General features: G+C 49.8%; 1 protein-coding gene across 1 annotated transcript in view; it reads left to right on the forward strand.

Annotated features, from left to right (window-relative positions):
* LOC129827479 (tetraspanin-17) overlaps positions 1-19,233 on the forward strand; it is a 48,499-nt gene that overhangs the window by 15,999 nt on the left and 13,267 nt on the right. The window contains exons 3-6 of the mRNA XM_055888370.1: positions 8,018-8,164; positions 11,501-11,671; positions 14,900-15,025; positions 15,164-15,211. Of these exons, the coding sequence (XP_055744345.1) occupies positions 8,018-8,164; positions 11,501-11,671; positions 14,900-15,025; positions 15,164-15,211 (492 nt within the window). The remainder of the gene's footprint in view (positions 1-8,017; positions 8,165-11,500; positions 11,672-14,899; positions 15,026-15,163; positions 15,212-19,233) is intronic.

Below are 19,233 nucleotides of genomic sequence, written 5' to 3' on the forward strand. Positions count from 1 at the left end.
CAGGGTAGCCTGGATGTCAGGGTAGCCTGGAGGGATAAATACATACTGATGTCAGGGTAGCCTGGAGGGATAAATACATACTGATGTCAGGGTAGCCTGGAGGGATAAATACATACTGATGTCAGGGTAGCCTGGAGGGATTAATACATACTGATGTCAGGGTAGCCTGGAGGGATAAATACATACTGATGGCAGGGTAGCCTGGAGGGATAAATACATACTGATGTCAGGTAGCCTGGAGGGATAAATACATACTGATGTCAGGGTAGCCTGGAGGGATAAATACATGCTGATGTCAGGGTAGCCTGGAGGGATTAATACATACTGCGTCAGGGTAGCCTGGAGGGATAAATACATACTGTGTCAGGGTAGCCTGGATGTCAGGGTAGCCTGGAGGGATAAATACATACTGAAGTCAGGGTAGCCTGGATGTCAGGGTAGCCTGGAGGGATACATACATACTGATGTCAGGGTAGTCTGGAGGGATAAATACATACTGTGTCAGGGTAGCCTGGAGGGATAAATACATACTGAAGTCAGGGTAGCCTGGAGGAATAAAGACATACTGTGTCAGGGTAGTCTGGAGGGATAAATACATACTGCGTCAGGGTAGCCTGGAGGGATAAATACATACTGATGTCAGGGTAGCCTGGAGGGATACATACATACTGATGTCAGGGTAGCCTGGAGGGATAAATACATACTGATGTCAGGGTAGCCTGGAGGGATAAATACATACTGTGTCAGGGTAGCCTGGAGGGATAAATACATACTGTGTCAGGGTAGCCTGGATGTCAGGGTAGCCTGGAGGGATTAATACATACTGATGTCAGGGTAGCCTGGAGGGATACATACATACTGTGTCAGGGTAGCCTGGAGGGATAAATACATACTGTGTCAGGGTAGCCTGGGTGTCATGGTAGCCTGGAGGGATAAATACATACTGATGTCAGGGTAGCCTGGAGGGATAAATACATACTGATGTCAGGGTAGCCTGGAGGGATAAATACATACTGATGTCAGGGTAGCCTGGAGGGATAAATACATACTGATGTCAGGGTAGCCTGGATGTCAGGGTAGCCTGGAGGGATACATACATACTGATGTCAGGGTAGCCTGGAGGGATACATACATACTGTGTCAGGGTAGCCTGGAGGGATAAATACATACTGTGTCAGGTTAGCCTGGGTGTCATGGTAGCCTGGAGGGATAAATACATACTGATGTCAGGGTAGCCTGGAGGGATAAATACATACTGATGTCAGGGTAGCCTGGAGGGATAAATACATACTGATGTCAGGGTAGCCTGGAGGGATAAATACATACTGATGTCAGGGTAGCCTGGAGGGATAAATACATACTGATGTCAGGGTAGACTGGAGGGATAAATACATACTGATGTCAGGGTAGCCTGGATGTCAGGGTAGCCTGGAGGGATACATACATACTGTGTCAGGGTAGCCTGGAGGGATACATACATACTATGTCAGGGTAGCCTGGATGTCAGGGTAGCCTGGAGGGATAAATACATGCTGATGTCAGGGTAGCCTGGATGTCAGGGTAGCCTGGAGGGATAAATACATACTGATGTCAGGGTAGCCTGGAGGGATAAATACATACTGATGTCAGGGTAGCCTGGAGGGATAAATACATACTGATGTCAGGGTAGCCTGGAGGGATAAATACATACTGATGTCAGGGTAGCCTGGAGGGATAAATACATACTGATGTCAGGGTAGCCTGGAGGGATAAATACATACTGATGTCAGGGTAGCCTGGAGGGATAAATACATACTGATGTCAGGGTAGCCTGGAGGGATAAATACATACTGATGTCAGGGTAGCCTGGAGGGATACATACATACTGATGTCAGGGTAGCCTGGAGGGATAAATACATACTGATGTCAGGGTAGCCTGGAGGGATAAATACATACTGATGGCAGGGTAGCCTGGAGGGATAAATACATACTGAAGTCAGGGTAGCCTGGATGTCAGGGTAGCCTGGAGGGATAAATACATACTGATGGCAGGGTAGCCTGGAGGGATAAATACATACTGCGTCAGGGTAGCCTGGAGGGATAAATACATACTGATGTCAGGGTAGCCTGGAGGGATAAATACATACTGATGTCAGGGTAGCCTGGAGGGATAAATACATACTGCGTCAGGGTAGCCTGGAGGGATAAATACATACTGATGTCAGGGTAGCCTGGATGTCAGGGTAGCCTGGAGGGATACATACATACTGATGTCAGGGTAGCCTGGAGGGATAAATACATACTGATGTCAGGGTAGCCTGGAGGGATAAATACATACTGATGTCAGGGTAGCCTGGAGGGATAAATACATACTGATGTCAGGGTAGCCTGGAGGGATAAATACATACTGATGTCAGGGTAGCCTGGATGTCAGGGTAGCCTGGAGGGATACATACATACTGTGTCAGGGTAGCCTGGAGGGATACATACATACTATGTCAGGGTAGCCTGGATGTCAGGGTAGCCTGGAGGGATAAATACATGATGATGTCAGGGTAGCCTGGATGTCAGGGTAGCCTGGAGGGATAAATACATACTGATGTCAGGGTAGCCTGGAGGGATAAATACATACTGATGTCAGGGTAGCCTGGAGGGATAAATACATACTGATGTCAGGGTAGCCTGGAGGGATAAATACATACTGATGTCAGGGTAGCCTGGAGGGATAAATACATACTGATGTCAGGGTAGCCTGGAGGGATACATACATACTGATGTCAGGGTAGCCTGGAGGGATAAATACATACTGATGTCAGGGTAGCCTGGAGGGATAATTACATACTGATGTCAGGGTAGCCTGGAGGGATAATTACATACTGATGTCAGGGTAGCCTGGAGGGATAAATACATACTGATGTCAGGGTAGCCTGGAGGGATAATTACATACTGATGTCAGGGTAGCCTGGAGGGATAAATACATACTGATGTCAGGGTAGCCTGGAGGGATAAATACATACTGATGTCAGGGTAGCCTGGAGGGATAAATACATACTGATGTCAGGGTAGCCTGGAGGGATACATACATACTGATGTCAGGGTAGCCTGGAGGGATAAATACATACTGAAGTCAGGGTAGCCTGGATGTCAGGGTAGCCTGGATGTCAGGGTAGCCTGGAGGGATAAATACATGATGATGTCAGGGTAGCCTGGATGTCAGGGTAGCCTGGAGGGATAAATACATACTGATGTCAGGGTAGCCTGGAGGGATAAATACATACTGATGTCAGGGTAGCCTGGAGGGATAATTACATACTGATGTCAGGGTAGCCTGGAGGGATAAATACATACTGATGTCAGGGTAGCCTGGAGGGATAAATACATACTGATGTCAGGGTAGCCTGGAGGGATAAATACATACTGATGTCAGGGTAGCCTGGAGGGATAAATACATACTGATGTCAGGGTAGCCTGGAGGGATAAATACATACTGCGTCAGGGTAGCCTGGAGGGATAAATACATACTGATGTCAGGGTAGCCTGGATGTCAGGGTAGCCTGGAGGGATACATACATACTGATGTCAGGGTAGCCTGGAGGGATAAATACATACTGCGTCAGGGTAGCCTGGAGGGATAAATACATACTGATGTCAGGGTAGCCTGGATGTCAGGGTAGCCTGGAGGGATAAATACATACTGATGTCAGGGTAGCCTGGAGGGATAAATACATACTGATGTCAGGGTAGCCTGGAGGGATAAATACATACTGATGTCAGGGTAGCCTGGAGGGATAAATACATACTGATGTCAGGGTAGCCTGGAGGGATAAATACATACTGATGTCAGGGTAGCCTGGAGGGATAAATACATACTGATGTCAGGGTAGCCTGGAGGGATACATACATACTGATGTCAGGGTAGCCTGGAGGGATAAATACATACTGAAGTCAGGGTAGCCTGGATGTCAGGGTAGCCTGGATGTCAGGGTAGCCTGGAGGGATAAATACATGATGATGTCAGGGTAGCCTGGATGTCAGGGTAGCCTGGAGGGATAAATACATACTGATGTCAGGGTAGCCTGGAGGGATAAATACATACTGATGTCAGGGTAGCCTGGAGGGATAAATACATACTGATGTCAGGGTAGCCTGGAGGGATAAATACATACTGATGTCAGGGTAGCCTGGAGGGATAAATACATACTGATGTCAGGGTAGCCTGGAGGGATACATACATACTGATGTCAGGGTAGCCTGGAGGGATAAATACATACTGATGTCAGGGTAGCCTGGAGGGATAATTACATACTGATGTCAGGGTAGCCTGGAGGGATAATTACATACTGATGTCAGGGTAGCCTGGAGGGATAAATACATACTGATGTCAGGGTAGCCTGGAGGGATAATTACATACTGATGTCAGGGTAGCCTGGAGGGATAAATACATACTGATGTCAGGGTAGCCTGGAGGGATAAATACATACTGATGTCAGGGTAGCCTGGAGGGATACATACATACTGATGTCAGGGTAGCCTGGAGGGATAAATAGGCAGCAGTAGCTCAAGACTTGAGCCCAGCACTGTGACTCTCTTCTCCCTCTCTCTTCACCCCCCTCTCTCTTCACCCCCCTCTTTCTACACCCCCATCTCTTCACCCCCCTCTCTCTACACCCCCCCTCTCTCTTCTCCCTCTCTCTACACCCCCCCTCTCTCTACACCCCCCTCTCTCTATACCCCCCCTCTCTCTACACCCCCCCTCTCTCTACACCCCCCCTCTCTCTACACCCCCCTCTCTCTATACCCCCCCTCTCTCTACACCCCCTCTCTCTTCTTTTTATTTTTTATTTATTTCACCTTTATTTAACCAGGTAGGCCAGTTGAGAACAAGTTCTCATTTACAATTGCGACCTGGCCAAGATAAAGCATAGCAATTCGACACATACAACAACACAGAGTTACACATGGAATAAACAAACATACAGTCAATAATACAGTAGAAAAATAAGTCTATATACAATATGAGCAAATGAGGTGAGATAAGGGAGGTGAAGGCAAAAAAAAGGTCTTGGTGGCGAAGTAAATACAATATAGCAAGTAAAACACTGGAATGGTAGATTTGCAGTGGAAGAATGTGCAAAGTAGAAATAGAAATAATGGGGTGCAAAGGAACAAAATAAATAAATAAATACAATAGGGGAAGAGGTAGTTGTTTGGGCTAAATTATAGATGGGCTATGTACAGGTGCAGTAATCTGTGAGCTGCTCTGCCAGCTGGTGCTTAAAGCTAGTGAGGGAGATAAGTGTGTCCAGCTTCAGAGATGTTTGCAGTTCGTTCCAGTCATTGGCAGCAGAGAACTGGAAGGAAAGGCGGCCAAACGAGGAATTGGCTTTGGGGGTGACCAGAGAGATATACCTGCTGGAGATTAAAACAGAACATTTCCAATATGTTCAAACGTTCGTAGATGACCAGCAGGGTCAAATAATAATAATTGCAGCGGTTGTAGAGGGTGCAACAGGTCAGCACCTCAGGAGTAAATGTCAGTTGGCTTTTCATAGCCGATCATTCAGGGTTAGAGACAGCAGGTGCGGTAGAGAGAGAGAGTCGAAACAGCAGGTCCGGGACAAGGTAGCATGTCCGGTGAACAGGTCATGGTTCCATAGCCGCAGGCAGAACAGTTGAAACTGGAGCAGCAGCACTACCAGGTGGACTGGGGACAGCAAGGAGTCGTCAGGCCAGGTAGTCCTGAGGCATGGTCCTAGGGCTCAGGTCCCCCAAAAAAGAGCAAGAGAGAATGAGAAAGAGAGGGAGCATACTTAAATTCCCACAAGACACCGGATAAGACAGGAGAAATACTCCAGAAATAACCGACTGACCCTTGCCCTGTGACACAAACTATTGCAGCATAAATTCAGGGGAAAGGGAAAGGATGTCTTCAGGGGTGAATGTGAATTGGGCTGCTAGAGACTGAGTGAGAGAGGAAGTCACCTGAAGTTGACCAGTACCCAGCCACAGGGGGAGGCAGGGTGCTAGAGACTGAGTGAGAGAGGAAGTCACCTGAAGTTGACCAGTACCCAGCCACAGGGGGATGCAGGGTGCTAGAGGGGGAGGCAGGGTGCTAGAGACTGAGTGAGAGAGGAAGTCACCTGAAGTTGACCAGTACCCAGCCACAGGGGGAGGCAGGGTACTAGAGGGGGAGGCAGGGTACTAGAGGGGGAGGCAGGGTACTAGAGGGGGAGGCAGGGTACTAGAGGGGGAGGCAGGGTACTAGAGGGGGAGGCAGGGTGCTAGAGGGGGAGGCAGGGTGTTAGAGGGGGAGGCAGGGTGTTAGAGGGGGAGGCAGGGTGTTAGAGGGGGAAGTGTTAGAGGGGGAAGTGTTAGAGGGGGAAGTGTTAGAGGGGGAAGTGTTAGAGGGGGAAGTGTTAGAGGGGGAAGTGTTAGAGGGGGAAGTGTTAGAGGGGGAAGTGTTAGAGGGGGAGGCAGGGTACTAGAGGGGGAGGCAGGGTACTAGAGGGGGAGGCAGGGTACTAGAGGGGGAGGCAGGGTGCTAGAGGGGGAGGCAGGGTGCTAGAGGGGGAGGCAGGGTGTTAGAGGGGGAGGCAGGGCGTTAGAGGGGGAGGCAGGGCGTTAGAGGGGGAGGCAGGGCGTTAGAGGGGGAGGCAGGGCGTTAGAGGGGGAGGCAGGGCGTTAGAGGGGGAGGCAGGGCGTTAGAGGGGGAGGCAGGGCGTTAGAGGGGGAGGCAGGGCGTTAGAGGGGGAGGCAGGGCGTTAGAGGGGGAGGCAGGGCGTTAGAGGGGGAGGCAGGGCGTTAGAGGGGGAGGCAGGGCGTTAGAGGGGGGAGGCAGGGCACTAGAGGGGGGAGGCAGGGCACTAGAGGGGGAGGCAGGGTACTAGAGGGGGAGGCAGGGTACTAGAGGGGGAGGCAGGGCGTTAGAGGGGGAAGTGTTAGAGGGGGAAGTGTTAGAGGGGGAAGTGTTAGAGGGGGAAGTGTTAGAGGGGGAGGCAGGGTACTAGAGGGGGAGGCAGGGTACTAGAGGGGGAGGCAGGGTACTAGAGGGGGAGGCAGGGTACTAGAGGGGGAAGTGTTAGAGGGGGAAGTGTTAGAGGGGGAAGTGTTAGAGGGGGAAGTGTTAGAGGGGGAGGCAGGGTACTAGAGGGGGAGGCAGGGTACTAGAGGGGGAGGCAGGGTACTAGAGGGGGAGGCAGGGTACTAGAGGGGGAGGCAGGGTACAGGAGGGGGAGGCAGGGTACAGGAGGGGGAGGCAGGGCGCTGGAGGGGGAGGCAGGGCGCTGGAGGGGGAGGCAGGGCGCTGGAGGGGGAGGCAGGGCGCTGGAGGGGGAGGCAGGGCGCTGGAGGGGGAGGCAGGGCGCTGGAGGGGGAGGCAGGGCGTTGGAGGGGGAGGCAGGGCGCTGGAGGGGGAGGTGTTGGAGGGGGAAGTGTTGGAGGGGGAAGTGTTGGAGGCAGGGTGTTGGAGGGGGAGGCAGGGTGTTGGAGGGGGAGGCAGGGTGCTGGAGGGGGAGGTAGGGTGCTGGAGGGGGAGGCAGGGTGTTAGAGGGGGAGGCAGGGTGTTAGAGGGGGAGGCAGGGTGAGGGCTGTCTGTCTGTGTTTATTGTCCTGGAAGGGAAAGGCAGTGGAATGCCTGGCGTCTCTCTGACAGTAAGGTCTGTTGTTGTGTTGGCTTTTTATATCATGCCAAAGATGACGTTGCACAACACTGCTTTCTTACAGAACTATCACCGCCATTTCTTACTTTTTACTTTCGGGGTCTTACGCTTTCAGTGGTCAAAAAACACCTCTATATATATGTAATGACCCCGTGGTCCTCCTGTCCTCCAGGGTGTCCTGTCCAACATGGTGTCCAACATGGCGTCCATAACAGACCTGGGAGGTTAGCGTGCTGTCTGTCTATACATCTGTAATAACACCTTGGTCCTCCTGTCCTCCAGGGGGTGCTGTCCAACATGGTGTCCATAACAGACCTGGGAGGTTAGCGTGCTGTCTGTCTATACATCTGTAATAACACCTTGGTCCTCCTGTCCTCCAGGGGGTGCTGTCCAACATGGCGTCCATAACAGACCTGGGAGGCTTCGACCCCGTGTGGCTGTTCATCGTAGTGGGAGGAGTCATGTTCATCCTGGGATTCGCTGGCTGCATCGGAGCACTACGGGAAAACACCTCGTTGCTCAAATTTGTGAGTTTGAATTAAATATGTTTCATTCCTGCTTAGAGTTCAACTCTTTCTTTCTCACGTAGTTGTACTTAGTTGAATGTCTCTGTGGGGTGGTAAGACTGTGTGCCTTGGACGATAACATATTGGACCTCGTATGGTTCATTTCTACCTTCTGCTCTGCTATCCACACCTTTTGGGTTTGCAGTTTAGTAATTCACACCTTTTAGGTCTTCATTTAGGTATTATTTAGAGGAGGGAAGAGGAGAGGGAGGGAGGGACATGCTAGTTTGATTCACAAAAATAACTCTGTCTTCGTTTAATCTGAAAGTTGAGGTCATTCATAGCAGTTGGCTACTTACCGTAAATGAACACCTAGGTTTTGGTATTGATCTAGATGGGAAATCATAAACCACTCGTTTTATAAAAGCCTGAAATATCCATTATTGAGTACACAAAACTAAGCATGTTCTCTAAATATCTGGGGGAGGGGAACTATGACATAATTCGAAGAAGTTACGTCACGTTCAACTTTGACAATGGAGTCTGAGTGACAGAGACAAACTGGGCCTCATAGCCAGCTGGCTATTACCTCCACTACTCTGTCCGTTAGCTCCTGGCTGGCCAGCCTACAGAGGAGAGAGAGCTCCTGGCTGACCAGCCTACAGAGGAGAGAGCTCCTACAGAAGAGGGGAAAGGGGAGTGATGGCTCCTGGCTGGCCAGCCTACAGAAGAGGGGAAAGGGAAGTGATGGCTCCTGGCTGGCCAGCCTACAGAGGAGAGAGCTCCTACAGAAGAGGGGAAAGGGGAGTGATGGCTCCTGGCTGGCCAGCCTACAGAGGAGAGAGCTCCTACAGAAGAGGGGAAAGGGGAGTGATGGCTCCTGGCTGGCCAGCCTACAGAAGAGGGGAAAGGGAAGTGATGGCTCCTGGCTGGCCAGCCTACAGAGGAGAGAGCTCCTACAGAAGAGGGGAAAGGGGAGTGATGGCTCCTGGCTGGCCAGCCTACAGAGGAGAGAGCTCCTACAGAAGAGGGGAAAGGGGAGTGATGGCTCCTGGCTGGCCAGCCTACAGAAGAGGGGAAAGGGGAGTGATGGCTCCTGGCTGGCCAGCCTACAGAAGAGGGGAAAGGGAAGTGATGGCTCCTGGCTGGCCAGCCTACAGAGGAGAGAGCTCCTACAGAAGAGGGGAAAGGGAAGTGATGGCTCCTGGCTGGCCAGCCTACAGAGGAGAGAGCTCCTACAGAAGAGGGGAAAGGGGAGTGATGGCTCCTGGCTGGCCAGCCTACAGAAGAGGGGAAAGGGAAGTGATGGCTCCTGGCTGGCCAGCCTACAGAAGAGGAGAAAGGGAAGTGATGGCTCCTGGCTGGCCAGCCTACAGAAGAGGGGAAAGGGAAGTGATGGCTCCTGGCTGGCCAGCCTACAGAAGAGGGGAAAGGGAAGTGATGGCTCCTGGCTGGCCAGCCTGCAGAAGAGGGGAAAGGGAAGTGATGGCTCCTGGCTGGCCAGCCTACAGAAGAGGGGAAAGGGAAGTGATGGCTCCTGGCTGGCCAGCCTACAGAAGAGGGGAAAGGGAAGTGATGGCTCCTGGCTGGCCAGCCTACAGAAGAGGGGAAAGGGAAGTGATGGCTCCTGGCTGGATCTACAGTACTACAGAGCTGATGTGGCTTTTTGGTCTGTGAGAGACTTTATGACCCTCTATGCATTAACGTAACCTGCTGTTTCCTCAACTTTTACAGTAAGTGGATGAAACACAAGTGGCCTGGGGCATCTCAACACTGCTTCCAGTCAGTCAGGCCTGGGGCATCTCAACACTGCTTCCAGTCAGTCAGGCCTGGGGCATCTCAACACTGCTTCCAGTCAGTCAGGCCTGGGGCATCTCAACACTGCTTCCAGTCAGTCAGGCCTGGGGCATCTCAATGCTGCTTCCAGTCAGTCAGGCCTGGGGCATCTCAACACTGCTTCCAGTCAGTCAGGCCTGGGGCATCTCAACACTGCTTCCAGTCAGTCAGTCAGTCAGGCCTGGGGCATCTCAATGCTGCTTCCAGTCAGTCAGTCAGTCAGGCCTGGGGCATCTCAACACTGCTTCCAGTCAGTCAGGCCTGGGGCATCTCAACACTGCTTCCAGTCAGTCAGGCCTGGGGCATCTCAACACTGCTTCCAGTCAGTCAGGCCTGGGGCATCTCAACACTGCTTCCAGTCAGTCAGGCCTGGGGCATCTCAATGCTGCTTCCAGTCAGTCAGGCCTGGGGCATCTCAACACTGCTTCCAGTCAGTCAGGCCTGGGGCATCTCAACGCTGCTTCCAGTCAGCCAGTCAGTCAGTCAGTCAGGCCTGGAGTATCTCAACACTGCTCCCAGCCAGTCAGTCAGTCAGTCAGTCAGTCAGACCTGGGGCATCTCAACGCTGCTTCCAGTCAGTCAGTCAGTCAGGCCTGGGGCTTCTCAACACTGCTTCCAACCAGTCAGCCAGCCAGTCAGTCAGTCAGGCCTGGGGCATCTCAACACTGCTTCCAGCCAGCCAGTCAGTCAGTCAGGCCTGGGGCATCTCAACACTGCTTCCAGCCAGTCAGCCAGTCAGTCAGGCCTGGGGCTTCTCAATGCTGCTTCCAGTCAGCCAGTCAGTCAGTCAGTCAGTCAGGCCTGGGGCATCTCAACGCTGCTTCCAGTCAGTCAGTCAGCCAGGCCTGGGGCATCTCAACGCTGCTTCCAGTCAGTCAGTCAGTCAGTCCTGGGGCATCTCAACACTGCTTCCAGTCAGTCAGTCAGGCCTGGGGCTTCTCAACGCTGCTTCCAGTCAGCCAGTCAGTCAGTCAGTCAGGCCTGGAGTATCTCAACACTGCTCCCAGCCAGTCAGTCGGCCCTTGGGTCAGCCAGTCAGTCAGTCTACAAATGTACCTATTTCCGGGAGAACATAGCTAATACAGTATTATAGATGTGCTGTTTAAGTTTACAGACATAGCCAGAACAGCACTGTAGAGGTGAAATGTATGTATGTTATATTTTATCACCTGTTCTAATGTTCTCTCTCTATATTCTAGTTCTGTTTTTCTGGGTCTGATCTTCTTCTTGGAGCTGACAGCAGGCATCCTGTTCTAATGTTCTCTCTCTGTGTTCCAGTTCTCTGTGTTCCTGGGTCTGATCTTCTTCTTGGAGCTGACAGCAGGCATCCTGTTCTGATGTTCTCTCTCTGTGTTCTAGTTCTCAGTGTTCCTGGGTCTGATCTTCTTCTTGGAGCTGACAGCAGGCATCCTGTTCTGATGTTCTCTCTCTGTGTTCCAGTTCTCAGTGTTCCTGGGTCTGATCTTCTTCTTGGAGCTGACAGCAGGCATCCTGTTCTGATGTTCTCTCTCTGTGTTCCAGTTCTCAGTGTTCCTGGGCCTGATCTTCTTCTTGGAGCTGACAGCAGGCATCCTGGCCTTTGTGTTTAAAGACTGGATCAAAGACCAGCTCAACTTCTTCATCAACACCAACGTCAAGGCTTACCGCGACGACATCGACCTGCAGAACCTCATAGACTTCACACAGGGATATGTCAGTAGTACTAGATGTTATATAGTGAACACAGGGATATGTCAGTAGTACTAGATGTTATAGAGTCAACACAGGGATATGTCAGTAGTACTAGATGTTATAGACTTCACACAGGGATATGCCAGTAGTACTAGATGTTATATAGTGAACACAGGGATATGCCAGTAGTACTAGATGTTATAGAGTCAACACAGGGATATGTCAGTAGTACTAGATGTTATAGAGTCAACACAGGGATATGTCAGTAGTACTAGATGTTATATAGTCAACACAGGGATATGTCAGTAGTACTAGATGTTATATAGTCAACACAGGGATATGTCAGTAGTACTAGATGTTATATAGTCAACACAGGGATATGTCAGTAGTACTAGATGTTATAGAGTCAACACAGGGATATGCGAGTAGTACTAGATGTTATAGAGTCAACACAGGAATATGTCAGTAGTACTAGATGTTATATAGTGAACACAGGGATATGTCAGTAGTACTAGATGTTATAGAGTCAACACAGGGATATGTCAGTAGTACTAGATGTTATAGAGTCAACACAGGGATATGTCAGTAGTACTAGATGTTATAGAGTCAACACAGGGATATGTCAGTAGTACTAGATGTTATAGAGTCAACACAGGGATATGCCAGTAGTACTAGATGTTATAGAGTCAACACAGGGATATGTGATAGGAAAAGTGATAGGTGAAACCCAGTCAATTAAACAATTGGATCAGTGGGTGTCCGTTGTGTGGTGATGTCTTTAATGGGACAGCGGCCGTCTAATCTATTCTGCCATTTATCTTTTTGCGTATATTTTTTGATAACTGTATTGTACAGGAAACATGTCAAATCAAACTGTATTTGTCACCTGCGCCGAATACAACAAGTGTAGACCTTACTGTAAAACGCCGAATACAACAAGTGTAGACCTTACTGTAAAACGCTGAATACAACAAGTGTAGACCTTACTGTAAAACGCTGAATACAACAAATGTAGACCTTACTGTGAAACTCTGAATACAACAAGTGTAGACCTTACTGTAAAACGCAGAATACAACAAGTGTAGACCTTACTGTAAAACGCTGAATACAACAAGTGTAGACCTTACTGTAAAACGCTGAATACAACAAGTGTAGACCTTACTGTGAAACGCCGAATACAACAAGTGTAGACCTTACTGTAAAACGCCGAATACAACAAGTGTAGACCTTACTGTAAAACGCTGAATACAACAAGTGTAGACCTTACTGTAAAACGCTGAATAAAACAAGTGTAGACCTTACTGTGAAACGCCGAATACAACAAGTGTAGACCTTACTGTAAAACGCCGATTACAACAAGTGTAGACCTTACTGTGAAACGCCGAATACAACAAGTGTAGACCTTACTGTAAAACGCTGAATACAACAAGTGTAGACCTTACTGTGAAACGCCGAATACAACAAGTGTAGACCTTACTGTGAAACGCCGAATACAACAAGTGTAGACCTTACTGTAAAACGCTGAATACAACAAGTGTAGACCTTACTGTGAAACGCTTACTTACAAGCCCTTAACCAACAGTGCAGTTCAAGAAGAGTTAAAAAAAGATTTATTAAAGTAAAAAAAATTGGTCTACACAATAATTAGGCTACGTATATGCAGGGGGTATCTGTAACGAGTCAGTGTGTGGGGGGGGTTAGTTGAGATAATTTGTACATGTAGGTGGGGGTGAAGTGACTATGCATGAATAATAAACCAGATGGGGGGGGGGGGGGGGGGGGGGGGGGGGGGGGTTCAGTCAATGTAAATAGTCCGGAGGTCATTTGAATAATTGTTCAGCAGTCTTATTGGCTTGGGGGTTGAAGCTGTCTTGCACCTTTTAGCTGGACTGTACAGGAAACAAAAAAATATATATATTTTTAACTAGGCAAGTCAGTTAAGAACAAATTCTTATTTGCAATGACGGCCTTCCCCGGCCAAACCCGGACGATGCTGGGCCAATTGTGCGCCGCCCTATGGGACTCCCAATCACAGCCGGATGTGATACAGCCTGGATTTGAACCAGCTGCTGCGGTGACGCGTCTTGCACTGAGATGCAGTGTCTTAGACCACTGCGCTACTCGGGAGCCCAACATGTCTCGTACCTTTAACTGTACTGTACAGGCGACATGTCTCGTACCTTTAACTGTACTGTACAGGCAACATGTCTCGTACCTTTAACTGTACTGTACAGGCAACATGTCTCGTACCTTTAACTGTACTGTACAGGCAACATGTCTCGTACCTTTAACTGTACTGTACAGGCAACATGTCTCGTACCTTTAACTGTACTGTACAGGCGACATGTCTCGTACTTTTAACTGTACTGTACAGGCGACATGTCTCGTACCTTTAACTGTACTGTACAGGCAACATGTCTCGTACTTTTTTTATTTTTTTTATTTAAATTTTATCCCCTTTTCACCCCAATTTTCGTGGTATCCAATTGCTAGTAATTACTATCTTGTCTCATCGCTACAACTCCCGTACGGGCTCGGGAGAGACGAAGGTCGAAAGCTATGCATCCTCCGAAGCACAACCCAACCAAGCCGCACTGCTTCTTAACACAGCACGCCTCCAACCCGGAAGCCAGCCGCACCAATGTGTCGGAGGAAACACCATGCACCTGGCCCCCCTTGGTTAGCGCGCACTGCGCCCAGCCCGCCACAGGAGTCGCTAGAGCGCGATGAGAAAAGGAAATCCCTACCGGCCAAACCCTCCCTAACCCGGACGGCGCTGGCCCAATTGCGCGTCGCCCCACGGACCTCCCGGTCGCGGCCGGCTGCGACAGAGCCTGGGGGCGAACCCAGAGACTCTGGTGGCGCAGTTAGCACTGCGATGCAGTGCCCTAGACCACTGCGCCACCCGGGAGGCATGTCTCGTACTTTTAACTGTACTGTACAGGCAACATGTCTCGTACTTTTAACTGTACTGTACAGGCAACATGTCTCGTACCTTTAACTGTACTGTACAGGCAACGTGTCTCGTACCTTTAAATGTACTGTACAGGCAACATGTCTTTAACTGTACTGTACTGGCAGCTAGTGCCTTAACCCTGATTGGATAACTGGACAAATTCTGAAGCCAACCACAGCCAGCCTCTTTATCATAGCAGACTTGGTTGTAGTAAGACTTTATAAAGGCTCAAAGATGCTTATAACATGTAATAAAGCCTTATACCTGTGTGTGTGTGTGTGTGTGTGTTCTAGTGGTCGTGCTGTGGAGCCCACGGTCCTAATGACTGGAACCTGAATATCTACTTCAACTGCACGGAGTTTAACCCCAGTAGAGAGCGCTGTGGCGTCCCCTTCTCCTGCTGCGTCAAAGACCCTGCCGTAAGATACCTTACTGGGCTATAGAACTGCACAAACCTCAGACTTAATTCAGTTTAACACATGAACATATTCTACAGACCCTAATGGAAGACCCACATTCTTCTATTCTCATAATAGTTTTGCTTTCATTCGTTTCAGGAAGACGTCCTTAACACACAGTGTGGCTACGACGTCAGACTTCAAGGGGTTGGTATTTCTCTTGTGTATTTCCAATCAGACACAATCAGTCTTTAAAACCGTGCTGGCCGTTATCCAGAGAGAGAGAGAGAGAGAGAGGCGGCGGACATTTCAACCTTTCCTCTGAACATCTAGCCAGGCATGGTAGTTAGGGGTTAAGTAGCTAGCTAGCGTTCAGGCTCCTCTCCTCTGTCCTCTCTTCCTAGCTAGCTAGCGTTCAGGCTCCTCTCCTCTGTCCTCTCTTCCTAGCTAGCTAGTGTTCAGGCTCCTCTCCTCTGTCGTCCTCTCTTCCTAGCTAGCTAACGTTCAGGCTCCTCTCCTCTGTACTCCTCTCTTCCTAGCTAGCTAGCGTTCAGGCTCCTCTCCTCTGTCCTCTCTTCCTAGCTAGCTAACGTTCAGGCTCCTCTCCTCTGTCCTCCTCTCTTCCTAGCTAGCTAGCTAGCGTTCAGGCTCCTCTCCTCTGTCCTCTCTTCCTAGCTAGCTAGTGTTCAGGCTCCTCTACTCTGTCCTCCTCTCTTCCTAGCTAGCTAGTGTTCAGGCGCCTCTCCTCTGTCCTCCTCTCTTCCTAGCTAGCTAACGTTCAGGCTCCTCTCCTCTGTCCTCCTCTCTTCCTAGCTAGCTAGCGTTCAGGCTCCTCTCCTCTGTCCTCCTCTCTTCCTAGCTAGCTAGCGTTCAGGCTCCTCTCCTCTGTCCTCCTCTCTTCCTAGCTAGCTAGCTAGCGTTCAGGCTCCTCTCCTCTGCCCTCCTCTCTTCCTAGCTAGCTAGCTAGCGTTCAGGCTCCTCTCCTCTGTCCTCCTCTATTCCTAGCTAGCTAGCGTTCAGGCTCCTCTCCTCTGTCCTCCTCTATTCCTAGCTAGCTAGCGTTCAGGCTCCTCTCCTCTGTCCTCCTCTCCTCCTAGCTAGCTAGCGTTCAGGCTCCTCTCCTCTGTCCTCTCTTCCTAGCTAGCTAGTGTTCAGGCTCCTCTACTCTGTCCTCCTCTCTTCCTAGCTAGCTAGTGTTCAGGCGCCTCTCCTCTGTCCTCCTCTCTTCCTAGCTAGCTAGCGTTCAGGCTCCTCTCCTCTGTCCTCCTCTATTCCTAGCTAGCTAGCTAGCGTTCAGGCTCCTCTTCTCTGTCCTCCTCTATTCCTAGCTAGCTAGCGTTCAGGCTCCTCTCCTCTGTCCTCCTCTCCTCCTAGCTAGCTAGCGTTCAGGCTCCTCTCCTCTGTCCTCATCTCTTCCTAGCTAGCTAGCGTTCAGGCTCCTCTGCTCTGTACTCCTCTCTTCCTAGCTAGCTAGCGTTCAGGCTCCTCTCCTCCTCTCTTCCTAGCTAGCTAGCGTTCAGGCTCCTCTCCTGTCCTCCTCTCTTCCTAGCTAGCTAGCGTTCAGGCTCCTCTCCTCCTCTCTTCCTAGCTAGCTAGCGTTCAGGCTCCTCTCCTCTGTCCTCCTCTCTTCCCAGCTAGCTAGCGTTCAGGCTCCTCTCCTCTGTCCTCATCTCTTCCCAGCTAGCTAGCGTTCAGGCTCCTCTCCTCTGTCCTCCTCTCTTCCCAGCTAGCTAGCGTTCAGGCTCCTCTCCTCTGTCCTCCTCTCTTCCTAGCTAGCTAGCGTTCAGGCTCCTCTCCTCTGTCCTCCTCTCTTCCTAGCTAGCTAGCGTTCAGGCTCCTCTCCTCTGTCCTCCTCTCTTCCTTAATAACAGTGTGTTTCTCTAACAGTGCTGATTAGACTCCAGTTATAGCCCTGGGAAGCCTCACAGCACTACGCTCTCCTGGGATGCCTCACAGCACTACGCTCTCCTGGGAAGCCTCACAGCACTACGCTCTATAATTGGGGATTCAGTGGGTTATGCCTCCCTAGTGTGTGTGGGTGTGTGGGGGTGTGGGTAGGGTTGGGTGTGTGCACTCATACAGCTCTCAACCAGAGCACTGTTGCTATGCGTACTGTTGCTATGTGGACTGTTGCTATACGTACTGTTGCTATGCGTACTGTTATGTAGCGAATCCCCTCCCCATTTGATAGTTTTCCAAGGTTTGTAGGCTTTGCTGTGAAAATCTATTGAAACAAGCTGTGAGCTGTACTTTGTTTGTGGAGTGTTTCGGGGAGGGGGAGCAAGAGAATAGCAGAGATCAAGAAAGTAAACACAAACTGAAATGGAATTTGCTCTTGGGTAAGTTCACTTTCACCATCGGAAACATTTCATTGGACGCCCAGGAATTCCTTTACCTCCCATTGGTGGAGAGTTGGTTTCCAGGTTTTAGCTTTGGAACACACACACACACAGCTTCATCCACAGTGTAAACACACAAACACACAGCTTCATCCACAGTGTAAACACACACACACAGCTTCATCCACAGTGTAAACACACACACACACAGCTTCATCCACAGTGTAAACACACACACACACACAGCTTCATCCACAGTGTAAACACACACACACACACACAGCTTCATCCACAGTGTAAACACACACACACACACACAGCTTCATCCACAGTGTAAACACACACACACACACAGCTTCATCCACAGTGTAAACACACACACACACACAGCTTCATCCACAGTGTAAACACACACACACAGCTTCATCCACAGTGTAAACACACACACACAGCTTCATCCACAGTGTAAACACACACACACACAGCTTCATCCACAGTGTAAACACACACAGCTTCATCCACAGTGTAAACACACACAGCTTCATCCACAGTGTAAACCCACACAGCTTCATCCACAGTGTAAACACACACAGCTTCATCCACAGTGTAAACACACACACAGCTTCATCCACAGTGTAAACACACACACACCCCGCTTCATCCACAGTGTAAACACACACACACACAGCTTCATCCACAGTGTAAACACACACACACACACACACACACACACACACACAGCTTCATCCACAGTGTAAACACACACAGCTTCATCCACAGTGTAAACACACACAGCTTCATCCACAGTGTAAACACACACAGCTTCATCCACAGTGTAAACACACACACACAGCTTCATCCACAGTGTAAACACAGACACACAGCTTCATCCACAGTGTAAACACACACACACACACACACAACTTCATCCACAGTGTAAACACACACACACAGCTTCATCCACAGCGTAAACACACACACACACACAGCTTCATCCACAGTGTAAACACACACACACACACACACACAGCTTCATCCACAGTGTAAACACACACACACACACACACACAGCTTCATCCACAGTGTGAACACACACACACACAGCTTCATCCACAGTGTAAACACACACACACAGCTTCATCCACAGTGTAAACACACACACACAGCTTCATCCACAGTGTAAACACACACACACACAGCTTCATCCACAGTGTAAACACACACACACACAGCTTCATCCACAGTGTAAACACACACACACACACAGCTTCATCCACAGTGTAAACACACACACACACACAGCTTCATCCACAGTGTAAACACACACACACACACAGCATCATCCACAGTGTAAACACACACACACACACACAGCTTCATCCACAGTGTAAACACACACACACACACAGCTTCATCCACAGTGTAAACACACACACACACACAGCTTCATCCACAGTGTAAACACACACACACACACAGCTTCATCCACAGTGTAAACACACACACACACAGCTTCATCCACAGTGTAAACACACACACACACAGCTTCATCCACAGTGTAAACACACACACACACAGCTTCATCCACAGTGTAAACACACACACACAGCTTCATCCACAGTGTAAACACACACACACAGCTTCATCCACAGTGTAAACACACACACACAGCTTCATCCACAGTGTAAACACACACACACAGCTTCATCCACAGTGTAAACACACACAGCTTCATCCACAGTGTAAACACACACAGCTTCATCCACAGTGTAAACACACACACACACAGCTTCATCCACAGTGTAAACACACACACACACAGCTTCATCCACAGTGTAAACACACACACACACAGCTTCATCCACAGTGTAAACACACACACACACACAG

Source organism: Salvelinus fontinalis, chromosome 29 (assembly GCF_029448725.1).
Source record: "Salvelinus fontinalis isolate EN_2023a chromosome 29, ASM2944872v1, whole genome shotgun sequence".
Lineage (NCBI taxonomy): Eukaryota > Metazoa > Chordata > Actinopteri > Salmoniformes > Salmonidae > Salvelinus > Salvelinus fontinalis.